The sequence below is a fragment of the Zootoca vivipara genome, chromosome 1 (genome assembly GCF_965207765.1).
Source record: "Zootoca vivipara chromosome 1, rZooViv2.hap1.1, whole genome shotgun sequence".
Lineage (NCBI taxonomy): Eukaryota > Metazoa > Chordata > Lepidosauria > Squamata > Lacertidae > Zootoca > Zootoca vivipara.
The window spans coordinates 29696450-29718526 of NC_142582.1; the positions used below are offsets into that span (position 1 = coordinate 29696450).

The following is a 22077-nucleotide window of genomic DNA, read 5'->3' on the forward strand; positions in this document are numbered from 1 at the left end:
AATGCCCCAATGTTACATTACTGTAAAACACTCTTGATGGGGGATGGAGGCCAGCACTCACTGGAACATTGCCCTCTCTAGGACATCTTACGGGGGGAAATGACCACTGAAAAGAGCTGTACCAATAGGGCAGATGTGTGTCACAACCCCTTCCTCAACAGACTTACGAGAAATCTCCCAAAGATTGAGCAGAGAAATGGAATGGGCTGTTTCAGCTTGGTCTTTTGTTTTTAAGTGAGTTGCTCTGGCCATTTGTTGAATTTCATTTGGACTTCAATCAGAGTGGCCTAAATCAAAGAACCAATCAACTAGTTCTGGTGCCTAAGAGGGCTTTTGAATTGTGCTTCTTGAACAGCAGCCCTTAACACCATGTGACAAATTACACCTGAAACTGATGGGACTTATAAAAAGCATCTCAGGATAGGGCACAGGAGGAAGATGCTGCTGATTAAAGAAAAAGGGAAGCAACCCAATTGGGCCTTTGGTAGCTCCTTCGATACCAGCAATTATCATTAGATGATTTTGATGTGTGTACTCTGCAATAACTCTTTCAAGCTTACACCAATAGAATGGCCTGAACCACAGTAGTGACCAGCTAATAACTTAAAGATTAAATTGCTAGAATAATAATAATAATAATAATAATAATAATAATAATAATAATAATAATAATATATTATTTATACCCCACCCATTTGGCTGGGTTTCCCCAGCCACTCTGGGCGGCTTACAACAGAAAAATGAAATAAAACAATTAAACATTAAAAGCCTCCCTAAACAGGGCTGCCTTCAGAAATGACTTGACATCAAAGCAACTCACAACTTAACCCTATAATTAGCATTTAATACAAACACAGAAAGCACACAATCATAAAACAACATGCCCTTGGATATAAATCTGCATGTCTGCTTCTTTTCATTATGCAAAAGCAAAGCATATTAGCTTGGATGGAAGAAATGATTAGTTTACAAAGGCCACATAAGAAATTGCTGTTTTAAGATTACTACTACAAACACAGCAATTTACCTTAGGCATCCTGTTGTATTGCGTAGAACTAGAGAAGTCTGGAATTTAATTTTATGATCATCATCAAAGGAAGAATTATTCCACCCCGAATGAGGAACTATCACAGTGTTTGTTAGCGTTGAAAGAGCATCTCGAATGATTGTCATCTTTACTGCATCACATGAAGACAAGTTCCAGAGAACGCCTGTGGAGGGGGAAAAGATCCATCAAGTATTATTTTATGGCTAGAACCATTAGGTTCAACTTGCAAACTTTACCATATAATTGTGGTAACAGCAAGTTAAAACACAGCACATTTAAAAGAAATAAAAACCAAATACTCCATAGCATAAAAGACAGCAGTATAATAAGCAACATCTCCCCCCCCCTTCTCTCATTTTTCAGCTTGGCACATGGACCTTAAGTTATCATGACAGAACATAAGGGAGGAATAAGTATCCCTAGTAGGAAGGGGCAAAGTCACTGACACGTTTATAAAACAAAAGCAGTACTTTGAAAGGTAGCAGGCAGACAGCAGACCAGACCATTTGTGTGATGAAACTTCAGCTGCAATCCTTTTCCCACTGACCTGAGAGAAAGCTCCATTTAACCTATTTTACTCTATTTTACTTCTGCGTGGGCAGCTATAGGATTGCACTGTTACAGTTAACAAATAAAATCCAACCAGATCCCAATGTACAGGGCACCTCAAACTTCAAGCAAAATGAAGTCTACATTATACATATCGAGACAAGCCAGGATGATTTATTCTACAATGTTGTATTTACATTCTAAAGTGTGTGAAATCAGCAGAAACTTCCCACCATAACTGAAATACAGAATACATTAAGAGTGGCTCACAAACTATGAGGCATTTCTGATTCAGAATATTTTATTAGCAAGAGACTCGGGGTTGTATTGAATTGCTACCTTCCAAATAATTGGGCATATAAAATAATAATCATAACGGGTTCATCTTGCATGAGGTTACAGAACTACTGTTGCAAAAAAAAAAAAGTGTACACAGAAGTGATGTCCCTCAACTCATCAAGAAGAATAAACAACTCTTCCCTGGTAAGGAAAAGGAGCAGCTAGTTAGCTGAACACTGCCTGTAGTTCCTATGTAATGCATTTAAAGCTTATGCAAGAGATGTTTCCCACAGTTGATTTCTCCCCTGAAGCTGCACACACTGTATCATCGGACGTCTGGATGATACCAATTCTCAGGAGCATTTTTTAGCGAACACAGAGTGAAGGAGGAACTGGGAAAGCTCAGTAAGTGGAACTCTGCTTGAAGTTATTCTTCTTTTGAATAAGATTTTATTAAGACTTTTCATAATAAATAATAATAATAAACAAATACAAAGAAAAGAAAAGAAGAAGAAGGAGAGAGAGAGAGAGAAGAGAAAGCATATGAAGTCCTCTTTCACAGGTAAATCCCACCCAGAGAAAGGTGATCCCTTCTAGCTCTCACCTGGGAGCTTCTCTTTCTTCTCCCATCCTCCCACCCTAGGAGATGCTCTCTTCCCTGCCTCTCACACAGGGTCCTTAATCAACTAACCATCACTTTCACCTGCATGTTAACCCCACCTTAGACCTGAGTAGGGGACCACACAAAATACAATAACAGAACAGAAACAAAAACCAAGCAGAAAGCTGCTTCTGGTTCTTAGTATCCCAAGAGACCTTCATTTATGGCTGAACACAGCTTGACTATTTGGTTGTCATGGCAACCTATGTTTAACGCTAAACAGGCAACAGAGAGGTGAGCTGTACTTTAGAGGAATGAAGGTGCTTGGAAGCACACGGGTTGTTTCTGATCCTCCAAACGAGGCATAGGCAAACTCGACCCTCCAGATGTTTTGGGACTACAATTCCCATCATCCCTGACCACTGGTCCTGTTAGCTAGGGATCATGGGAGTTGTAGTCCCAAAACATCTGGAGGGCCAAGTTTGCCTGTGCCTGCTCCAAACCATGCTACCTCTGTGTGGCAAATTCAGTATGTACAAATTCATTCCAGTCCAGTCTCTCCCAATTTGCTTATTTGCCTACTAAAATACTGGCATTATATTTTTGTTACTATTTTCAGGGAACACACTTTCATGACACGCAACTATTTACAGGTCAGTGGTTACAAAATATAAATATTGTGTGCTCTGCTGATTGTATAGGAATTTATGATTGATCAGCCCACACTGCAAGGTCGCCTGACTTGCCTAGCTCAGTGTCAATATGAGCTGATTGCTTGCTTGAAAGAATTAAGATTTGTATCTTGTTATCTGCCAAATGTTGCCTAATTGAGGGAAAATAATAATATGCTGAAGGGCAAGGTGTTTGCTAGGGAAAGAAAAGCCCTTTCATCACCTAGAAGTTAAGAAAATTAGTCCCAAACAATTTGCTAATGACAAGCATACGTGGTCTACCCAATCAACTCCTACACATTCAAAACACAGGAATCTGGAGACTTTGTTCCAATTAGTACTACAGTACTAGGAAACAAGAAATACAATTGCCAGGTTTCCATACCACATTACAAGGCATTCCACATGCAAGTCTTGTGTGCACAGAAAACACTATTTGGGATTTCAACAATGGCTGTATTAGTGTAGAAACAATCAATAATGTGAATGTATTTTCCTCCTTTAAAATGCAAACAGTGAAGACTTGCTGGGTACCTCTAGTCCAGCTTTAAATGACAGATTACACACCAGATACAGATCTTTCATTCCACAACCAAGCATCCATCATATGGAGTTGTGAAAAAACACATCCAAAGTGAGTACACGTGGCTTGAGATGAGAACTGCACCCAATTTCATCAGTAAGATCTTATATTAAGTGCTCCAAAACTGTAACTTTTAATGTACTGATAGTTTAATTTCTTATCAGTAGAATAGGGATGGGAAACCTTTGACCATTGACCACATTGGCTGGGGCTGATGGAGGGACATAGGTTTACCATCTTTGCATTAGAAAGTTTAGAAGCGTTCCATGACATTACAATTCAGCCAATAGCTGCCAGGGAGAAGAATGGGGTTCATTTCAATGAAGAAACAAGAGCGCTTACAGCCGACAGCAAGGGCAGTTTTAAAAGATGGATGCTTATAGTCATACCTTATTTCTTTTTAACTGTTTGAGTTTCTATAAATATTTTATTTTTGGTGAACTAGTAAAGCCGCTATTCTGGTTTCTAATTTTACACCTCATTCATCTCTCTATGTTATGGTAAATGCTTTATAGCATCTCTTCCAAGATTTGGCATTGTGCTATTTAATGTATAGCATTCTAGTCCATCTCTAGGACTCAGTTTAGGTAACAAAGTAAAAGCAGCACATAAATCAGATAAAATAAAAGCATGTAGGATACAACCTCCCCCCGCAAAAAACCCTGTCAGTAATATTGTGTAATTGCAACTCCAGAAGATGAAAAATTAATTTCCAAGATTTGAAGGTAATGCTTGAGAACATCATATATCTTTTCTCCACAATTAAGTGCAGGCATTTATTGGCCACTAGGCATTTTGAATACAGATTTTTTGGGGGGAGGGAGGGGAATCCACAAGGATTGCACTTCAGTTTTGAACATAGTAATGAAGTGTTTGCTTTTATATAAAGTTGTTCTTCCCTCAAAGTAATGCTGTATTTAAACAATGCTAGGTGTGGCAACAAATCTACCTTACCAACCATGTTACTCAGAAGTTGTTTGCAAGCCCCCCTCTACCACTGCTGGTAGCCATATAAGCATTAGTTTTAAAATGTTTATTATTTAAAAGGTGTTTTTGTCAACTGATCAGCAGCTGAGCTGACTTACGGACAGGAAAAGATGCCTTACCAGATTTGAGAAGGCATAGTTACAACCACTTATTGGCCTCTGACAATAGTAACTAGGGTGTCACCTACTGTACTCACTACTGACCATGGATGATGAATAATTACACAAAGGTGAATGTTTGACCCATTTACTTGTGTGTGATCTTTCTACTGGGGCAATTTATTACCATGCATTTAACACAAATCAGTAATGTGGCTAGAATGGATTGACCAGCGCATCTGCACTTTGAGCAATTTATTAGATGAGGAAGATCTTCTTATCCCATTCACAACTGGCTCAGAACTATCAACACAAACCAAAACATCTTTCAAGCAGAAATGCTTGCAATGGCGGAATACTCAATTGTGTTCAGTTAAACACAATGATATCTATATAAAATTAAATGCTTTCTTTTTTTCTTTTTCTTGCTACTCCAAAAACTTCCTAGTGAAACAAATGGCACAATACAAAAAGATTCCCGGCAGCAATTTTAGCATGTTTGTCAGAGGCTATTCTACCAAGATACCAAAGGCCTAAAGTGTCCTGGATCCATTTTAACAAGCCATTTAGTGGCGGCATCAGAATTTGAATCAGCGGTTCCCTCCTCTCCTCTTCATACGCATAATTGTTGCGTGCATGGTGTGTGCTTTCTTGATATTCTCTAGCAACCGTGCTTGGCTCATGAATGTGGGGGGGGGGGCATAGGTGCAATCCAGAGAAAAGTGAAGCATGCCTAATTATCTGTGGAATCAGTGTTACCCAAGCACAGCTAATAACTGATTCTATGCCTTAGGCATGCATAACTTGCTTTAGATTGCACCACCCCAAATGTAAAGTATGGGGTATTAAGAATTTAAATGTATGTAGAAGTACTAAGAATGAATATAAAGTGTTTGTGTCCAACATAAGGTCTGTTAACTGCCTCTGTAATTTCAAAAGTAATAAATCACACCAGGTTTTAGTGATGGAGAGTATAACTCATGAAAAATGAGATTCCAAAGAAATAAACACAAAACACCCTTAGGCAGAATAAAGCTGTTTGAAGAAGTCGAGAAATGTACAGGTTATTCTTCCATGTCAGCAACACAGAAACCAAGACTATGCACTAACTTTGTGATTCTGCAGCAGAGATTATAGGTCAAACCTAAAATATTAAAACGTTTAGTCAAATACCATCTTTCTGCGGTATGGATTTCCGACACAAAGAGCCCCTACAGCTAAAAGTAATGTGAAAGTGACAATTACAGATAAGCAGCTTTGAGAAACACCCGAGTATTGCAAGACTCTTAGTAGCAAGGCAATGGCCATCTCTTCCTCGGAACTAGTATTGTGTATCTATTTTCCCATCATGATTGTTTCAGATACCAAAGCAAGTTGAGGGAGAACTTCCCTAACAGGAATGACATGGGCAAAAAAACATGAGGACCTTCACTATAGCCTGCCACAATTGTGCAGTTGTTGTTTTTATTTTATGTGCATAGTGAGAGAAACACCCTTAAGAGGTGGTAGTGTCTAGAACCACACACCCCATGTGATTTGGGCTCTTGGAGTTAGCAGCTGTAACCATTCGTTTGGTGGTATACATAAAGTGCAGAAGCACTGGTGATCCCAGGATACAGTCTGTAGGCACATGAAGCTGAAGCTACGGAGGGCTCGGTTTGGTCATTGTGTTGCTGGGCCATCACCTGGGAACTACACGTATGCCATCTGGGGTTGCAAAACAATGGAAAGGTGGGATATAAATGAAAGGGGGAAATGGTAATAAAACAGCACACACCCCATGAGGTGAGCAGATAACAGCTTTTTTCCCCTGTGAAGTTTGCACGCCATACATAATAAACTGCCAGCCACACTGGTCCAACGGCCCTATGCTATGATTGAAATATCTGAATTGGGTTGAAATCACAGCATTTTCAGCAAATAACCAATATGGCACTTATTTATCAGTATAAGCTGTGATTTGATGATCTTGCTCGGCTAACTGAAAAGAATGCTTGCATACTTTTGCCCCCCCTCCAAAAAAAGGGGCCTGGGAAGAAAGCAGCACTGTGCCCTAAGGCAGGGTTTCCCAAACTTGGGTCTCCAGCTGTTTTTGGACTACAACTCCCACCACCCCTAGCTAGCAAGACCAGTGGTCAGGGATGATGGGAATTGTAGTCCCCAAACAGCTGGAGATCAAAGTTTGGGAAACCCTGCCCTAAGGTAATGGGTTGCCCAGGCAGAAACCTCTAGAGTGCTTGAGCCTTGCAAGAAATGTGGAGGGGTAGTGGGCACATTGGCGAACTTTAGAGGCTAAGCATGAATCAGCAACCTCTGAGATGACAGGTCAGATACGTTAGGCTGGGATGAAAGATGCAAACAGCCTCTGCTTGGCTTTCATCACAGCCCCCCACCCAATAAAAATCAGGACTACCTGCCAGGCACAGATGACTTTTAGCGTGCTTCCTACCCTAAACAAAGTCTCTGCCTTCTATTCTGAGAAAGAGGCTGCTAGTCTGCTGAGCAACAGCCACCAAGCCTGGGAGCTGTGGAAGAACTTACTGGATCCCTTCACAAGCTCACCTCCATGTTGATGAGACTTGAAGCACCAGGACCCACTGAACTAGGAGCTGTCTCCACAGAGGGAGCAGGCAGAGGTATTTTGCAGTGATGTGGGTGGAGGAGAGACGAAGGGAGGGAAGTCTGGTCTTATTTACTACTTGCATTCACAGCCCCTGCTCCTTACAATTTAGTTACATAAACATCCCAGCAGTTCATTTGGCTAAATGCCTAATGTGTAATTCACACTTTGTCATATGTGCTGAAAACTTTCTAACACTTGTAGCAGTTTTCTGAAACTTCAGTAGATCACAACATTATCCAATGACATACAGTACTTGTGTGTGTGCATTAGAAGTCAAGGAGATTTTTTTTCCACTTCAGAGGGGATTCTATTTATATAAAGTCATAGTCAAGATGGTCTTTGAGCAACAGCGGCATCTAAAGTGAGTTGAGAAAGATGTGCGTCTGGAATGTGGAATATCACAGGACTCAAGCACACAGCGTTCTCAAATTTAGCAAAATTCAATTAGCAGAAATATACTGTTGAATTCAGGGAGTTGGCCTTCCCCCTACGGACATGTGCAACACCACGGAACTGTAGTTTTCTTTTTCTTTTTAGTCAAGGTGACTACATTCTTCAGGAAATCATTTGATGAAAATAAAAAAGTAATCTAATTACGAAAAATGTTATATCACCATGAAACAACTTATAAAGTCATTCACAATAGAAGCCTAATATTACACTGCTACTGTGAGACTCAATAATATAATGAATCCTTATGAATGAGCGTTCCAAATGTGAAAGTATTAACTGCCTGAGGGGTCAAAATAATCTTTAAAACAAGCTATGGGAGCTAAGAGTACTACAGATTAATTTATCCACTCTAGCAGAAGACATTCAAAGAAATTTCTCAGAACAACTGTGCATTGTCAGATGTACTGAACACCTTATATTGCCAATATATGGCAATATAAGTTGTTCAGTACATATATGGAGGACGCACTTACCCAGACACATTATTTAAAAGTCCTCACACAAATTATTTTGGAGGAACGTTTTTCCATCACAAGCTGAATTTCAATATATCTTGAAGTAGTAGAATGTCCCCAAACCAAACCAAATATTCTGCCTAGGACAAGTTGTTGTTTGAAAAATGTCATGAGGCAGGACTACTCTGCAGGTGACAAAATAAATTCTGTAACAAGAAGTCTATTGGGGTGTTTGTGTGTAGCTGCAACCCCAAAGGCCTGCATGAAGGTTTTAAGGCTCCTGTACTAGACACATTTACCACAGTAGGTCTCACATAAATAAATGTGACACCCTTCTGAATAGACATGCAAAGGTTCATGCAACTAGATACCTTTTCAAGTTATTTCAAAGTAAAACCTCTTCTTGTACACAGAAACATTTCACCTGACTAAATGCCATTTATTTCCTATCTATTGAAACTTTACCTGTGACAAGTTCTCTTACTTCTGCATCAATGGATTTTCTTAGCAATCGTAAAAGTGCAGGGATCCCTCCGACGTTTTTCATTGCTATTTTATTTTCATCTGTCGACTTTCCGTACACCAGATTCCGCAATGCACCGCAAGCATTTTTTTGAACTTCAATGACTCTGTGGTCCAACAGGTCAACCAGATGTTTGATTCCTCCTAACCTACATACCTAGAAAGTACGTGGACCAGATTCCATTAATACACAAAGAGAGCAGATTCTGAGGGTGTGCGGTGGGCTTCAGGGGAGAGGATAAAGTTCTGTTGCACAGGAGAGAGTCTGATGGGCTAGCAGAACAGCAGTGTTGGATATGACCCTTAGGTTCTTTCTTACAGAACAGAATATAATTGAATACAGGAGAAATGTGAACAAAGTGATATATCTATTAAGTAACAATGAGTAACATAGCTATCCTGTGAAGACAACAACAACAACGTGACCAGTAATACAGGGAAGCACACTCCCCAAAATTCAAGTCATAAAGCACTGTTCCCCTCCGTTTCACATATGCAAAGTTTATTAGAAAACATAATAAATTCTCATGATTTTTCTGCTAATTGCTTGTTAAACAGAAACATTATTTTTTAAATAGCTGCAGAATAAAATGATTTATAAAACACCATTAGCTAGGCCTTGTGTTATAATTTCTCTTCCTCCTCCAAGATCCCAGGGTGGTTTACAATAATTGAAACATAACGTCTCTGACAAAAAGGGCCCCCCACCTTCAAGACATGAGAACTTGGGTCATAATTACACCTTTGTATTTCAGGATTCAGCTTCTGTTTATCCAAATATTTACCCAGAATAAAGTTCCGCTGAGGTCAAAGGGACTTGCTTCCAAGCAAGTGTGCATAGAAATCAAAATTTAAAGGAAGCAGTCAAAAAGATGACCCAGCATTTTCACTCTCAATATACAGTAAAACCCTAGAAGCATGAACCTGCGTTTGCAGTGTAAGTTTATCAATAGGTAACAATTTGATGGAAACGTTCAAAATTTAACATTGCTCTACAATGTTCTTCACTGAGGGTTTTTTTTCAAGAAGGCATCTATAGCGTACCTCGGTTTTTATTTTGTTATCTCCAAAACACAGGTGCTGTAGGTAGGCTGCAGCATTGGCTTGAACTGATGGGAACTGATGCTGAAGCATGTGGATGACCTCAGGCAATTCTGGATCCCGCCATGCAAATTCTCTTCATTAGATAAGCAGAGTTCAAAGGAAAGTGTGAATTCGTGTGTGTTATATATATAACATTTTCAGCCTGCAATGAGTTAACCCAGTCCACCCGCTGACAATATTTTACAAAGATTTGTGCAGCTAAATTTCCAATGGTGAACTAAACACAATCTCAAAGATTAGCAATGGAAAGTCTAAGTAACAAGAATCGATTTAGAATTATTTTGCTATGGCAACTATGGCTTATTCCTTAAAGGATGAGGTATGCTTGCCTGGGATCTTTCTGGATGCTGTCTATGGATGGAGATCTTGTGGTGCCATCATCAGCAGGAGGTGCATGGTGCTGCATCCTGTTGTAGCTCGACTCAGAGAGCCGATAATGAAGTGACCTGTAGGGTTCTGCGTAGGTAGCTGTTGTGTTCAGAGCATAATTATTTCTTTGGTATGTAAGAGTGCTACGCTGACTGGATGACCTTTGTAGATTTCCAACACCTGGAACATAAAATAAAGATCAAGATTGTTGTTGTTGTGTGTCCATGTGTGTTGTTGCGTGTCCATATGTGTTGTTGTGTGTCCGTATGCAGACAGACCACAGGCGCACAGATTTATTATCTGATCTCCTTCCTTCCGAAACTCAATAAAACCTTTCGGAAGCAATGGAATATGCTTTTCTTTAACCTGGCATGGCGGGGGACAGACGGACTGGGGTCTAGATTGGCTTGGATCTAAGATACCATACTTAAGGAAGTTCAAAGAAGAGAAGCTGCACACCGCTTCTTCCATAATGGCAGGTGGGAGTTGGGGGGTGGGATACAGCATACAAGACTTCTTGGAGTCCCATTTTGGGCTTAAGTCCTTTGGGCTAGTTTCTCTCCCTGCAGCAGCTAGCCATGTCCCATTGCATATTGTCCAGGGGGGGGGGGTTCCTACCTTCCAGAGAGGCCTTTCAAACAGCACAAGTGGCCGCAGGGACAAAGAGGGAATGGGGAATTAGTTAGCTAGGATCCAAACCCTAGTGTTTTAATTTTAGCAGTTCCACTGTATGTTACTTTGATAGCTTAATTTTAATGCTGATGGAATTTGGCCATGATTTGAATACTGATGGGATTTTCAGTTTCTTATTTCAATGCATTATTACTCAATTCTGAACTGACGGGGTCAGTTATAAAGGTGACAAATAATACAGAGCAGCTAAATGGATGGCACATTTAGAAGTATTTTTTTTAAAAAAATGTTTTTAATGCTTTTCTTAAAATAAGCATGTAGAAGAAATAAAGGGATTTGATTTTAGCTGCCAAAACTAAGGATCTTGTAAATTAATAGCCCTGTTACCTACTCTAAGGGAGGGTAGGCCGAATTGGACGGTATGTGATGTTCAAGGCTATTTTTAAAAAATTGCCTATAGCAGAGGTAAGTCTTATGGCCCCTTTACAGTGGCAGGTGATGTGTGTGCTGATTGCTCCCTCTATGAGTGCAATATTCCCATCTAACCAGATGCTCCTTCAAGCATCTGTGCACTTCTGGACCTACCCAACTTCCTTCCAGATAGAGAAGGCAGGCCGATAGCTGTGTCCTTTAGCACACACACACACACACACCCCTGCCAAATCTGGGGGGGGAGGGAGTTTATGAATTGGAGTTTCCTTTTTCTAAACTTTATTGTTTCCAAGTACATGTTGTCATATTATTTCATATTATTATATTCATATTATTATTTCATATTATTCTCCAACGAACACGGGGCGATAAAATAGTTCCCCATATTCTTGTAGCCAATTTAGATTTGGGGACAACAGGGATTTCACGCTTACCAGATCCAGTTCGATATAACGCTGTTTGGGATCCTTGGGGTACATCAGCTGTTCCATGATTTGGACTGTGGTACACTGGACTGTAATAGGCTCTACCTTCATATATAGGGGTGATGTGCAGATCAGGAGACACCGCTGAACGCAGCTCTTGACCAAGTTGGCTGTGCTGACTAGCATATGAACTCCTCAAGCCTAGACAGAAAAGGGAAATTTGAGTATGTGGCAACTGCAATCTTCACAAACAAATCTGCATTTTCATGTTGCGATCTTTTAGGCTCCAACTACGCACGTGACTCTCCCACACATATGTATATCTCATCTTCTAATCGCAGGCTAAAATTCTATCAAGGAAGAAATTAATATATATGTTAATCTGTATTTCAAAACAGATCTCTTCAGAGATAGGTGGCACCTATCTCTATTGCCGTTCTCCCTGTCCCGTTCAAGAGCAAAGGGGGGGGGGAGTAGGCGGGCACAGGGTTATTGGTTTGTGTTTTGTTTTCACAAAGATCACCCCCTTGGCTTTTGAGCACATTGGTCTCTCTGGCCTTTACCAGAACCGCCAGATGGCTAGTCCAGGCCTGGTCTCACCTGTTCCTAACAAGGCCTCCAACGAAATTATTCTGTGCATAAGAAAGTGAGTGGGGGAAATCAAAATGTGCTTCAAGATGCCTTTGCCTTACAATAACTTCACTCCAGGCCCACTCAGTCACATGTTTTTGAACAGAGCATCCACGTTTTTATGCATGATTTGGGATCTTATCTTCCTCTTTCAGTTATCCTATCTTTTATTTTCCATCTAAAGTGAAAAATTCCAATTTAAACCTCTCCTTGTAGCTTATCTACAAGCCTAATGATTTTTGTATTCTTATTTCTTGCCTTTTACCAGCTCTATAGTTTCTTTGTTAAAAAGTGGCAGCTAGAACTGCACACATTGTTCAAGGCGACAGAAGATTATGGTATTTTGAAGCCTCTGTGCTATAGTTTGTATAATTGCAACAACCATTTCTAAAACATGCGACAATGGAAGAAAATTTGCAGAAGGCCTTGGTCTCTTACACCTTATTTACTGTGCTCTGGGAAATGTTGTGGATGCTGCAAAAGGTTTGGGTCAGGCCCATAATGGTCATTTTGTACCACCTGTGAACAATTTCATTTAATGTAGGGCCACATATGGCAAGAGCAAAGCCTGTCAGTCAGCTGCCAATCATTTAAACTGCGAGGGGGTTGTACTAGCTTAGCCTCCAGCAACAAAATCTTCCTTTCTTTAAAGTGTGATGAAACAATCTACCTTGCAGCTTAAGAGACCCTGTGGTGTAGGAGGAACTGAATTAAAGGGACATGTGCCTTTTAGGGGCTAAAATCACTTATATTGAAGACACCTGAAAGTACAGTACTGGGAGAGATCAAGAGATTCAGAGAGTGTCATCAATACTTCTCTCTTCTAATCCAAAATGATGGAGGTACCGTGAACCTACAAAAGCGGTATTCACCCTGTCCTATAGATCTGAACTATCCAAAAGGCAAGATCATGTGCAGTACAAGTCAGCTTATATGCACATACAGTGGTACCTCGACTTCCGAAGTCCGCTAACCTGGAAGTATTTTCACCGCGTGCGCGTTCTGCGCATACGCAAAACCACGCTTTGCACATGTGCAAAATGGACGCTTCGACTTACGAAGGATTCGACTTCCGAAGAGCGCCGTGGAATGGATCGCCTTCATAAGTCGAGGTACCACTGTACACATTAGCCTTCAGCTTCCAAATAACACAGTGATTGGTAACCTGTTGCTAATTAAAAATGAGGATTTAGTGGGGCTGTCCAGTGATCCAAGTATGCTGTCAGTGCGTGCTTCACGAAATATCAGCAGTTGTACAACATATCAACCCTATGACATAAGAACCTGGTTTGCTGTCTGTCTGGTCTGAGGCTGCATACAAAGCTGCATTGGCTCTTAAAAATCACAACAGTCATTTAGCGAAGAATCTATTCTAGTTACATTTGCTATACCTCGGGTTACACCTTGAGTTACAAACACTTCGGGTTACAGACGCCACTAACCCGGAAGTAGCACCTCGGGTTAAGAACTTTACCTCACGATGAGAACAGAAATCGCGCAGCAGTAGCGGCACAGCGAGGGCAAGAGGCCCATTAGCTAAAGTGGTACCTCAGGTTAAGAACGGTCTCAGGTTAAGAACGGACCTCCGGAACAAATTAAGTTCATAACCAGAGGTACCACTGTATAAGCAGATGTAAGGTTTTTTTATTTAAAAAAACTAAGGCAATGTGTGAGAAGACAACCTGATTGAGCTATTAGCCATGATATTTGCAAATGTCAATATTTGTTCTTTGCTGAATTGTAATAGGGTAACAACAACTGGTTCAGATATGTTGTTAAACCTTCAGCCTTCCATCTGTTTGTCCTATTAAGTAATACAATATTTCTTCCTTTCTTTCTCAATTGCTCCTGGTTTTGTCAGGACTGATTTCAACAACAGTGCAATGTCATAATAACATCATGTGCCATATTCACAAGCCATTGCGCTGGTGCAAGGGTTTAGGACCACAGTGGCAACCACTGAGGTTATGGATATTGTGTAAAGATTAACAATATTTAAGAAATGGAAGCTAGCAAAATCTTTCTAAGAATAATTTAAAAGGCTTTGTGTTTTGAAAGGCTTGAAAATTATACTACTCCATCTTCACTATGAATAAACTAGAAGAATCAGGACTGCGATATCAAAAGACTGATTAAAAAGTCATTCATATTTAGCTGCTTGGCATAGCATTCTTAAACATATTAAGTAAAAGCTTTCAGCACCCTTTCAAGTAGATTGGCATCTAAATATTTGTTGTTAAGGCACTTTTAATCGAGGCATTAGGACTTTGCTGTATGGGAAATATACAGGCAGCACTGTTCTACTTCAAAATCATTGGCATAATGCATGAGGTCTTTTTTCATATTTTGAAATGCACTAGCTACATTTGACAAAAGCGAGAACTAAATTTCAAGCAAGCAGTTGTTACTTGCACTTCCTGTCATTAAACAAAGTGTGTTTCTCTTGCTTGCTCCCTATTTTTTTCCATATTATATGTGGTCAGTCACAGCTTACGTGATATATGAAAACCTGATACCTATACTGAATCTGCCTCTGAATTGTTTAATGATTAATTGCTTGTGTGCCCAGAAGTAATAAGGAAATACAAATCCCTTCAAGTACTGCACAGAGGGAGTCAGGAACACATAAACAGCAGTACCGTATATTTCGGCGTATAAGATCTGCGGTCGCCGCATATGGGGGGAGGGAAGCTAAAAAACGGCCGCGGCCACATCCTGCCATATGCAGTGACTGCCGTGTAAGTGACTGCCGCTTTCTTTCCGTGCAGGGGATGCACAGGGGTTTCCTCCCTCCTCCCTGCAGGGAAAAAAAGCGGCAGCCGCTTACTCTCTCTCTCCCCCCCTGCTCACCTCGGTGCCTGGAAGAGATACAGAATATTTTTATTTGGTGTGCGTTGGAAGTTTGGGAAATACTCATTACGTTAAGTATATCCCAAACTCTATATTTTGACTGGAAAAGTAGGGGGTTGTCTTATACGCCCAGTCACCTTATACACCGGCATATACGGTAATTATGCAGTGATATCAACGGTATAGGTAGTTTTCATATGTTTCAGGCCCAATACTTGCTTTTTTCAAATGCAAGAACAATTTTGACAGGGATATTCATGGCACTGTTTGCCTCCAAGTTGAATAGAGGTAGCTTAAATTCATTCATATCACCTGGGAACAAATTTTAAAATGAAATAGCAATCCATGGTGGTTATTTCATTTGTACTTATTATTCATACGTCACAATCTAATGCACGTTGTGCACGTTTAGACCCTGCAGGCTAAACAAAGTGGTGAATACTTCCTAAATCCCCACCCAACCACCTGCATGTGCTCCTGTCTTCATCAGTCATCTGGGTGGAGTGGCCGAATGTGCACACCCACTCACTCCTATGGGGATGAAATGGATCCCTCCATCCAAATGAAGATCTTGCAGGCAGCTGAAATTGTTGTGTATACAGTAGAGCACTTGTGCCCATAAGCAATCATTTTGTTAAGGCATTAGGTAAAGGGTAAAGGGGCCCCTGACCATCAGGTCCAGTCGTGTCCGACTCTGGGGTTGCGGCGCTCATCTCGCTCTATAGGCCGAGGGAGCCGGCGTTTGTCCGCAGACAGCTTCCGGGTCATGTGGCCAGCATGACAAAGCTGCTTCTGGTGAACCAGAGCAGCACACGGAAACACCGTTTACCTTCCCGCCGGAGCGGTCCCTATTTATCTACTTGCACTTTGACGTGCTTTCGAACTGCTAGGTGGGCAGGAGCTGGGACCAAGCAACGGGAGCTCACCCCGTTGCAGGGATTCGAACCGCCGACCTTCTGATCACCAAGCCCTAGACTCTGTGATTTAACCCACAACGCCACCTGGGTCCCTAATGTTAAGGCATTAAGTATATTCTTTTCTGTGCATTTAAAAACTGTGTAGAAAATACGGAATAACCGAAGCTCACTGTTTTCATCTGAATAACATCCCTCCCCCTCTCACACACAAACCAAGCTCACGGCAATCAACTGAATGCAACCAACCTTATTCTGGGTTCTCCAACCTCTTGCATTGTCAGCAAAAACAAAGAAAGAACCTGCCCACCTGGCGCTGACACAACTCTGCACATAACGCTATGCAAAAGAATGAAATATCATTATCCGCCCCCCTTCTTTTTCTCCCCCTCTCCACACTTCGCGCTCCCCCTCAACCTCAAAATGCCTATGACAGCAGCGTTTCACACCGAATGTAACTGACCTGTAGAAAGGACTCTACGAACTGAAAACAGAGACTCTATAGGTTCTTGTGGCTATCCATGAAAATCTTTCAACAGAAACAAATTAAAAATAAAATAAAACTGCTAAGCCTCCACAGTATAACATTTCATTCTTTGTGATGAGAAATGAAACTATTAATTCCGAAAATATCTACTGAAACAAGTCTGAGGAACTACAAACGGATTCAAAGCAGCAACTCCAGTCCTTCCTTTCAGTGGTGTCAATAAGCTTTTCAGCGACACCTAACACCCGATTCCTACCCTTTGAAAAAATATCCTGGTTTAAAATGCAGTCATAAAATCCTGCATTGTGTTGTTGGTCCTGTGCAGATTCCTCACGTGCAGGCACTGTGCCTATAACAGCATTTCAAGCATCAGTAATGGCATATTACAGCTCCTCTTGCCAACAATGCAATTCATTGTATTTACAGGTTCGCGCAAAGTTTTAAGTTGTGTCTTTACCTTTTTACTAACCTGTAAGGCTATCTGGACGGGGTGGGACCATTTTTTCATATATATCGTACTGCTGTGCATATTGCTCGATATCATGAAGTGTCCGTTGTAACGTTGTCCCCAGATGTTGTGGAACAGCGGTCATCCCAGAACGTTTTGGCGATGAAGATCCAACTTGGGTTTGGGGTGGAGAGCCCACTCTTGTCTGTGTGTCATTTAGCGTAAGAGGTGACCCAACTCTGACAGCAGGCTGGTACTGGGGAGTTCCTCCATTGGGGTTGGACGACTGCCTGGATGTTACCGAGCCAACTCTGCGCACTGCGATAGGCGAAGCTGGCCTCTGTGTAGTAAACGGAGATGCTGCTCGTTGTACAGGCAATGTTGTAGATGAAAACACATTAGAATTAAGAGATCTCGACTCAGTAACAGATGGCGAGCCATAGCCACTCCCTAAAGAAGTTCTGAGTGATCCCCTTGAAGGAGAAACGCCTGCAGTGGTCACATATGAGGGAGACTGCGCCCTCGATGGAACAGAACTTACGCGTCTCATGGCTCGGTTGGCAGCTATGTTTGAGGATGCCTGTTCAAAAGGAACCACGTATCATTTTGGTGCACAGGGTCATCAACCAGTGTAAAGATCAACATTTTCACTTGGAAATTCCCTTGCGGGTGCATTTGCACTAGAGTTAAGTCCCTTTGATTTTAAAACGGAAAGTTGAACAGATATGCATAGAACTGCACTTTTCAGTCTCTGCACTGAAATCAGTGGGACTTAAAATGCTTAATGTTTGCTGGATTGTGCCTAAAATGTTTTAAAGGAAGTTTATCTATTGTAACTTATCTGAATGTAAGAATGCATTCTTAAAGAACAAGATTCTTAAAGAGAATCCTGTTTGGCACCCGCAACCAAACAATTTCCAGAGTTCCTTGAGAGGCCAAAAGAGTAACATCCTTTGGATTGGGCTTAAATGTTGTAGTATAGATATAGCTTTAATCTTAATGTTCCACTTTGCTGCTTTTTTTTTTAAAACAGCAAATGTGTCACCAAAATCCTATAGAACTATTTTCTCCATTTAGTCTTCACTTTTTTCATGTCTTATTAACAAGCCTAATAAATAAGTTACCATTAACACTGCATAGCCCAATGTCATTCTACAAAAGCTGGAATTAGGTCTTGGGCTTCCATGCCCTCCCATTTTCTCCTCCTGTGTAACTGAGAGAATGTTGCTAGCATTTAGTTCACCTTTCTAAAAATCCTGGCATATGACCCAGTAATAACATGTAATGGCAACCAAGGATTCTTGGAAAGTGGAACTAAATGCTGGTGGCTTGTCCCTCAACCACAAATGTTTAGAAGGGAAGGATGACCTTGAAGCTTTGTTCCATTATTTAGTATTATCTTATGCCATTTATAGAAGTGCTGTTTGCTTTTGAATTGTGTTTTCTTTTAAACCCCCCCCCCCCGCTGTTTTGATGAGATCATTGGAAGATAAATGCGATAAAGAAATAATGAAATGAAATAAATAAATAAATAGTTTTTAAAATTTATTCTTATATAATTTTAAGCCTGTCAGAGGACTGTTGTGGTTGAAGATGCAGAATACAAATGATTTATCAAGGTAAGTAAATTATTGTATTGGGTATTACATTCCTATTTATATTACTTTTACACCATATCTATATTAGCATATTTATTTATTTCACCAGCTTTTCTTGAATATATTTTTGGAGCTACATGTACCTGAACCAAAGCCTGTCCTTCAGCCCTTGAGCTTCTCACCAAATGGTTATTATTTGCTCCGATAAAGGAATGTTGCTGTCTGTTCTCTCCCTTTATCAGGTTCTGGCTGTTGTGAAAACTGCTTACTTCCTGGTATCCACTGTCAGAATAAGAATTCATCTGTGTCGAACTCCTAGAGTTACCCACTGATCCTAAAGATAAAAAGCACAACGAAGCTGAAGTTATCAACACAGTTAGGAATAAAAACAAGACTAGATTGATAAATCTCAGTTTATTTAAAATGTATATAACAGACCCTCACTTTCATGGAGCGATGTTTGCTCTGGTGAGTAGAGATTCCCTTGTTCTGGCTCTGTTCCAACATGATAAGAAGCAATATGAACACTCTCAGATGCTCTGAGTTTATTTACACCTGTGTTTGGCAAATCTGAAAGCAGAGTTTTGTTAGTCAATAATAATATCTACATCTATACGCATCTGCAACCTGGTACAGCTTCACCATTTCTGCTCAGTTCTATTCTACATACCACCTGCAAAGCAATTTTAGACAATTGTGCAAGAGTAATAGCTTTGTATATGAACATTCAACTCTGAGAAAGACATAAAGGAAAAGACCATTTGTGGAGGTGGTGTTTTCTTGTCAGTTTTGAAAGCTCAACAGTACACACTTCCTAAGGAGGAAAATTCTGAAGCTGTTAACTGAAGAACATATTGTCAGCTGTGATATTCATTCTTGAACTTTAAGCATAAAACAAATATACTTTTTTATATAAGAAAAGAAAAGGAATCTGAGGCTTGAAAGGCAAAGCATGATTGAAAAGATACCAGAAGGGATCAAATTTACATTCAGGAACTGATTCCTATATGAATTAGCCTATCTTGCTACGAAATCCCATCCAGTAACTTAGGAGCATAGGAAGCTGCCCTATAAGGACTCAGACCATTGGTCCATCTAGTTTAGTACTGTCTTCCCTGATGAAACCCCAGCTCTCCAGAATTTTAGGCAGCGGTTTCTCTCAGCCCTGTGTGGAGATTGAACCTGGGACACTGTGTAGGCAAGGCTGATGCACTACCACTAACCTATATATATAGCCCTTAATTTCTTTTGCAGTCATACCTTGGTTCTCGAACAGAATGCATTTGACTCCCGGAACCAGCTGAAAACTAAGGCGCAGCTTCCGATTGGCTCCAGGAGCATCCTGCAGCCAATCAGAAGCCGCGGAATCTGTGCTGGATGTTTGGCTTCTGAAAATTGTTCGAAAACCAGAACACTCACTTCTATTGTTTGGGAGCTGATTTGTTCAGGAGCCAAGACGTTTGAGATCCAAAGTACAGCTGTAATTTACTGTACTTAAAGGGTTTTAGGGTGAATTTCCTTTACAAGCCAGGTCTTTTCAAAACAGAATTTGTGCAGTTCTTTTAAACAAAAATGTCCCACGACTGAGGAACATGAAACGACATGAAATCCTTCCTACTTGCTACATCTTCACATGAGGGCTTCTCTTCACTTTCTTTCCACAGCTGATGGATGATTTAGGGAATCTGAGATGGGGCAGCTGCGACTCAGAAATTTAATATTAAATTTGCAGCTTGGCAAGAAGGACAAGCTCCTCAAACTTATGGTTCAAATATTCACTGGGGAGCCTTGGGCCAGTCACGGTCTCTCAACCTAACCTGCCATATAAGGTTGTTGTGATTATTAAAATGAGGTGAATACATATATGCATACAACTGGGAGGCAGAGGTTATTGCTGGTATACTGCAAATAACCGTGATCTTCCAACAAACCCCAACATGCTTCCTGCCTATCTCTGAACTAAAGAAATAATAACGTTTCAGGAACTGAAAGAAATAATAACTTTTCACGAATTCTGAAGGTGATTTATCAGGGCTGGAGGAAGAAACCTAGAACTGGAAGCTTTCCAAGTCTCTTACATGAAAGGCATTTGAAGACTTCTGCACCAGGGAGCCATGGAAATGAATGAGAATGGAGTTAAAGTGGATTAGAGTTTTGGGGTGGGCTTCTTTGTTGTTGCTAGATTGTTCCCATAATTGCACAGCTTGGTGCAACTAATTTTAATTAGTTTTGGAGTTTAAAAACATGAAAAGGGGGCAAGATAGCCAGCAAATATTCCTTACAATGAATGGAGAATGCAAAGTTAGGGACATCTCAGTTGTACATCAATGTCAAATAATCCTGAAGTTGTGCACTAGGATTATAGTTTTGACCTAATAAGTCCAGCTACTAAGAAAGAAGAGCCAATAACATTTAGATCCATGAAGGAAGAGCATTTTAATTTAATAAATTTTAAAATAAAGCATGTTCACCCTGTAAATTAACTCAAAATGTGCCTGCCAAATAAAAGTACCATATAACTAATTTTAAAGACCCATTCCAAGTAAACTTTCCACTTGTGTTTGTTTTCCAGGTCAGCAGTCTCCCACACTGCATAGAAAACCATTTGTGAAGTGTCTTTCAACACTATTTGTCGTAGGACATGACTACGTATTTAAAAGGGAGAAAAACCATCAGAAGTCTTAGGTGTGCTACAATAACCACAATTTTGTTTAGCTGGAAAACATTGTATAAGGGTTTCGGTAAAGCCACATACTAGCAAAGAGTTTTATTACAGCATTTATTTTTATTTATCGAAAACACTTATATCCCACATTTCTTCGTGCAGTTTAAGGTGGCTAAAAACAGAAATAATAAAAGAGCAAGGAAAACCAATTAAATGTAAGAAAAATGAACAAAAAGTAGTAAGGGACAAATGAAAAACAGCAGAAGTAAAGAATTTTTTATCAGAGACAGAGTAAGACAATAAGGTAGCCCAGGCTACTGATCCATGTCACAACTGTGGATTTTAAGCATCCTACCCCACAAGGTACCATTTATGCACTGGTGTGTCTGCAAAGGAACTCCTGCATGTTTCACAGGATTCTGGGGCACGTTCTGATGCACACACTAAGTTCTTGAGTGGTACCAAGCAAGCTCTTAGCCCCACAAGCTAAGAGTGCGCTATGAAACCATGAATATGACACACATTGGAGAATATTCAATATTGGCATAATGCTTTTCATGTAGCTTATCTTCCATTACTGATTTTCTAGGAATACAGTTTGAAAATCACGGCATTATATATATACTTAGAATGATAGTTCGATAATAGAACAT

General features: G+C 40.4%; 1 protein-coding gene across 26 annotated transcripts in view; it reads right to left on the minus strand.

Moving 5' to 3' along the window:
- PKP4 (plakophilin 4) overlaps window positions 1-22077 on the minus strand; it is a 102659-nt gene that overhangs the window by 17601 nt on the left and 62981 nt on the right. For 5 of the 26 annotated variants that reach the window (XM_088651863.1, XM_088651830.1, XM_035131986.3 and 2 more), the window contains exons 5-12: window positions 19204-19329; window positions 18903-19093; window positions 17183-17741; window positions 11842-12033; window positions 10303-10522; window positions 9914-10046; window positions 8813-9026; window positions 1028-1211 (exon numbers count right to left, since the gene is read on the minus strand). In XM_088651863.1, the coding sequence (XP_088507989.1) occupies window positions 1028-1211; window positions 8813-9026; window positions 9914-10046; window positions 10303-10522; window positions 11842-12033; window positions 17183-17741; window positions 18903-19093; window positions 19204-19329 (1819 nt within the window). Of the gene's footprint in view, window positions 1-1027; window positions 1212-8812; window positions 9027-9913; window positions 10047-10302; window positions 10523-11841; window positions 12034-17182; window positions 17742-18902; window positions 19094-19197; window positions 19330-22077 lie in introns of all 26 variants that reach the window. The other 21 variants (XM_060280025.2, XM_035132002.3, XM_088651825.1 and 18 more) reach the window with 7 other exon arrangements.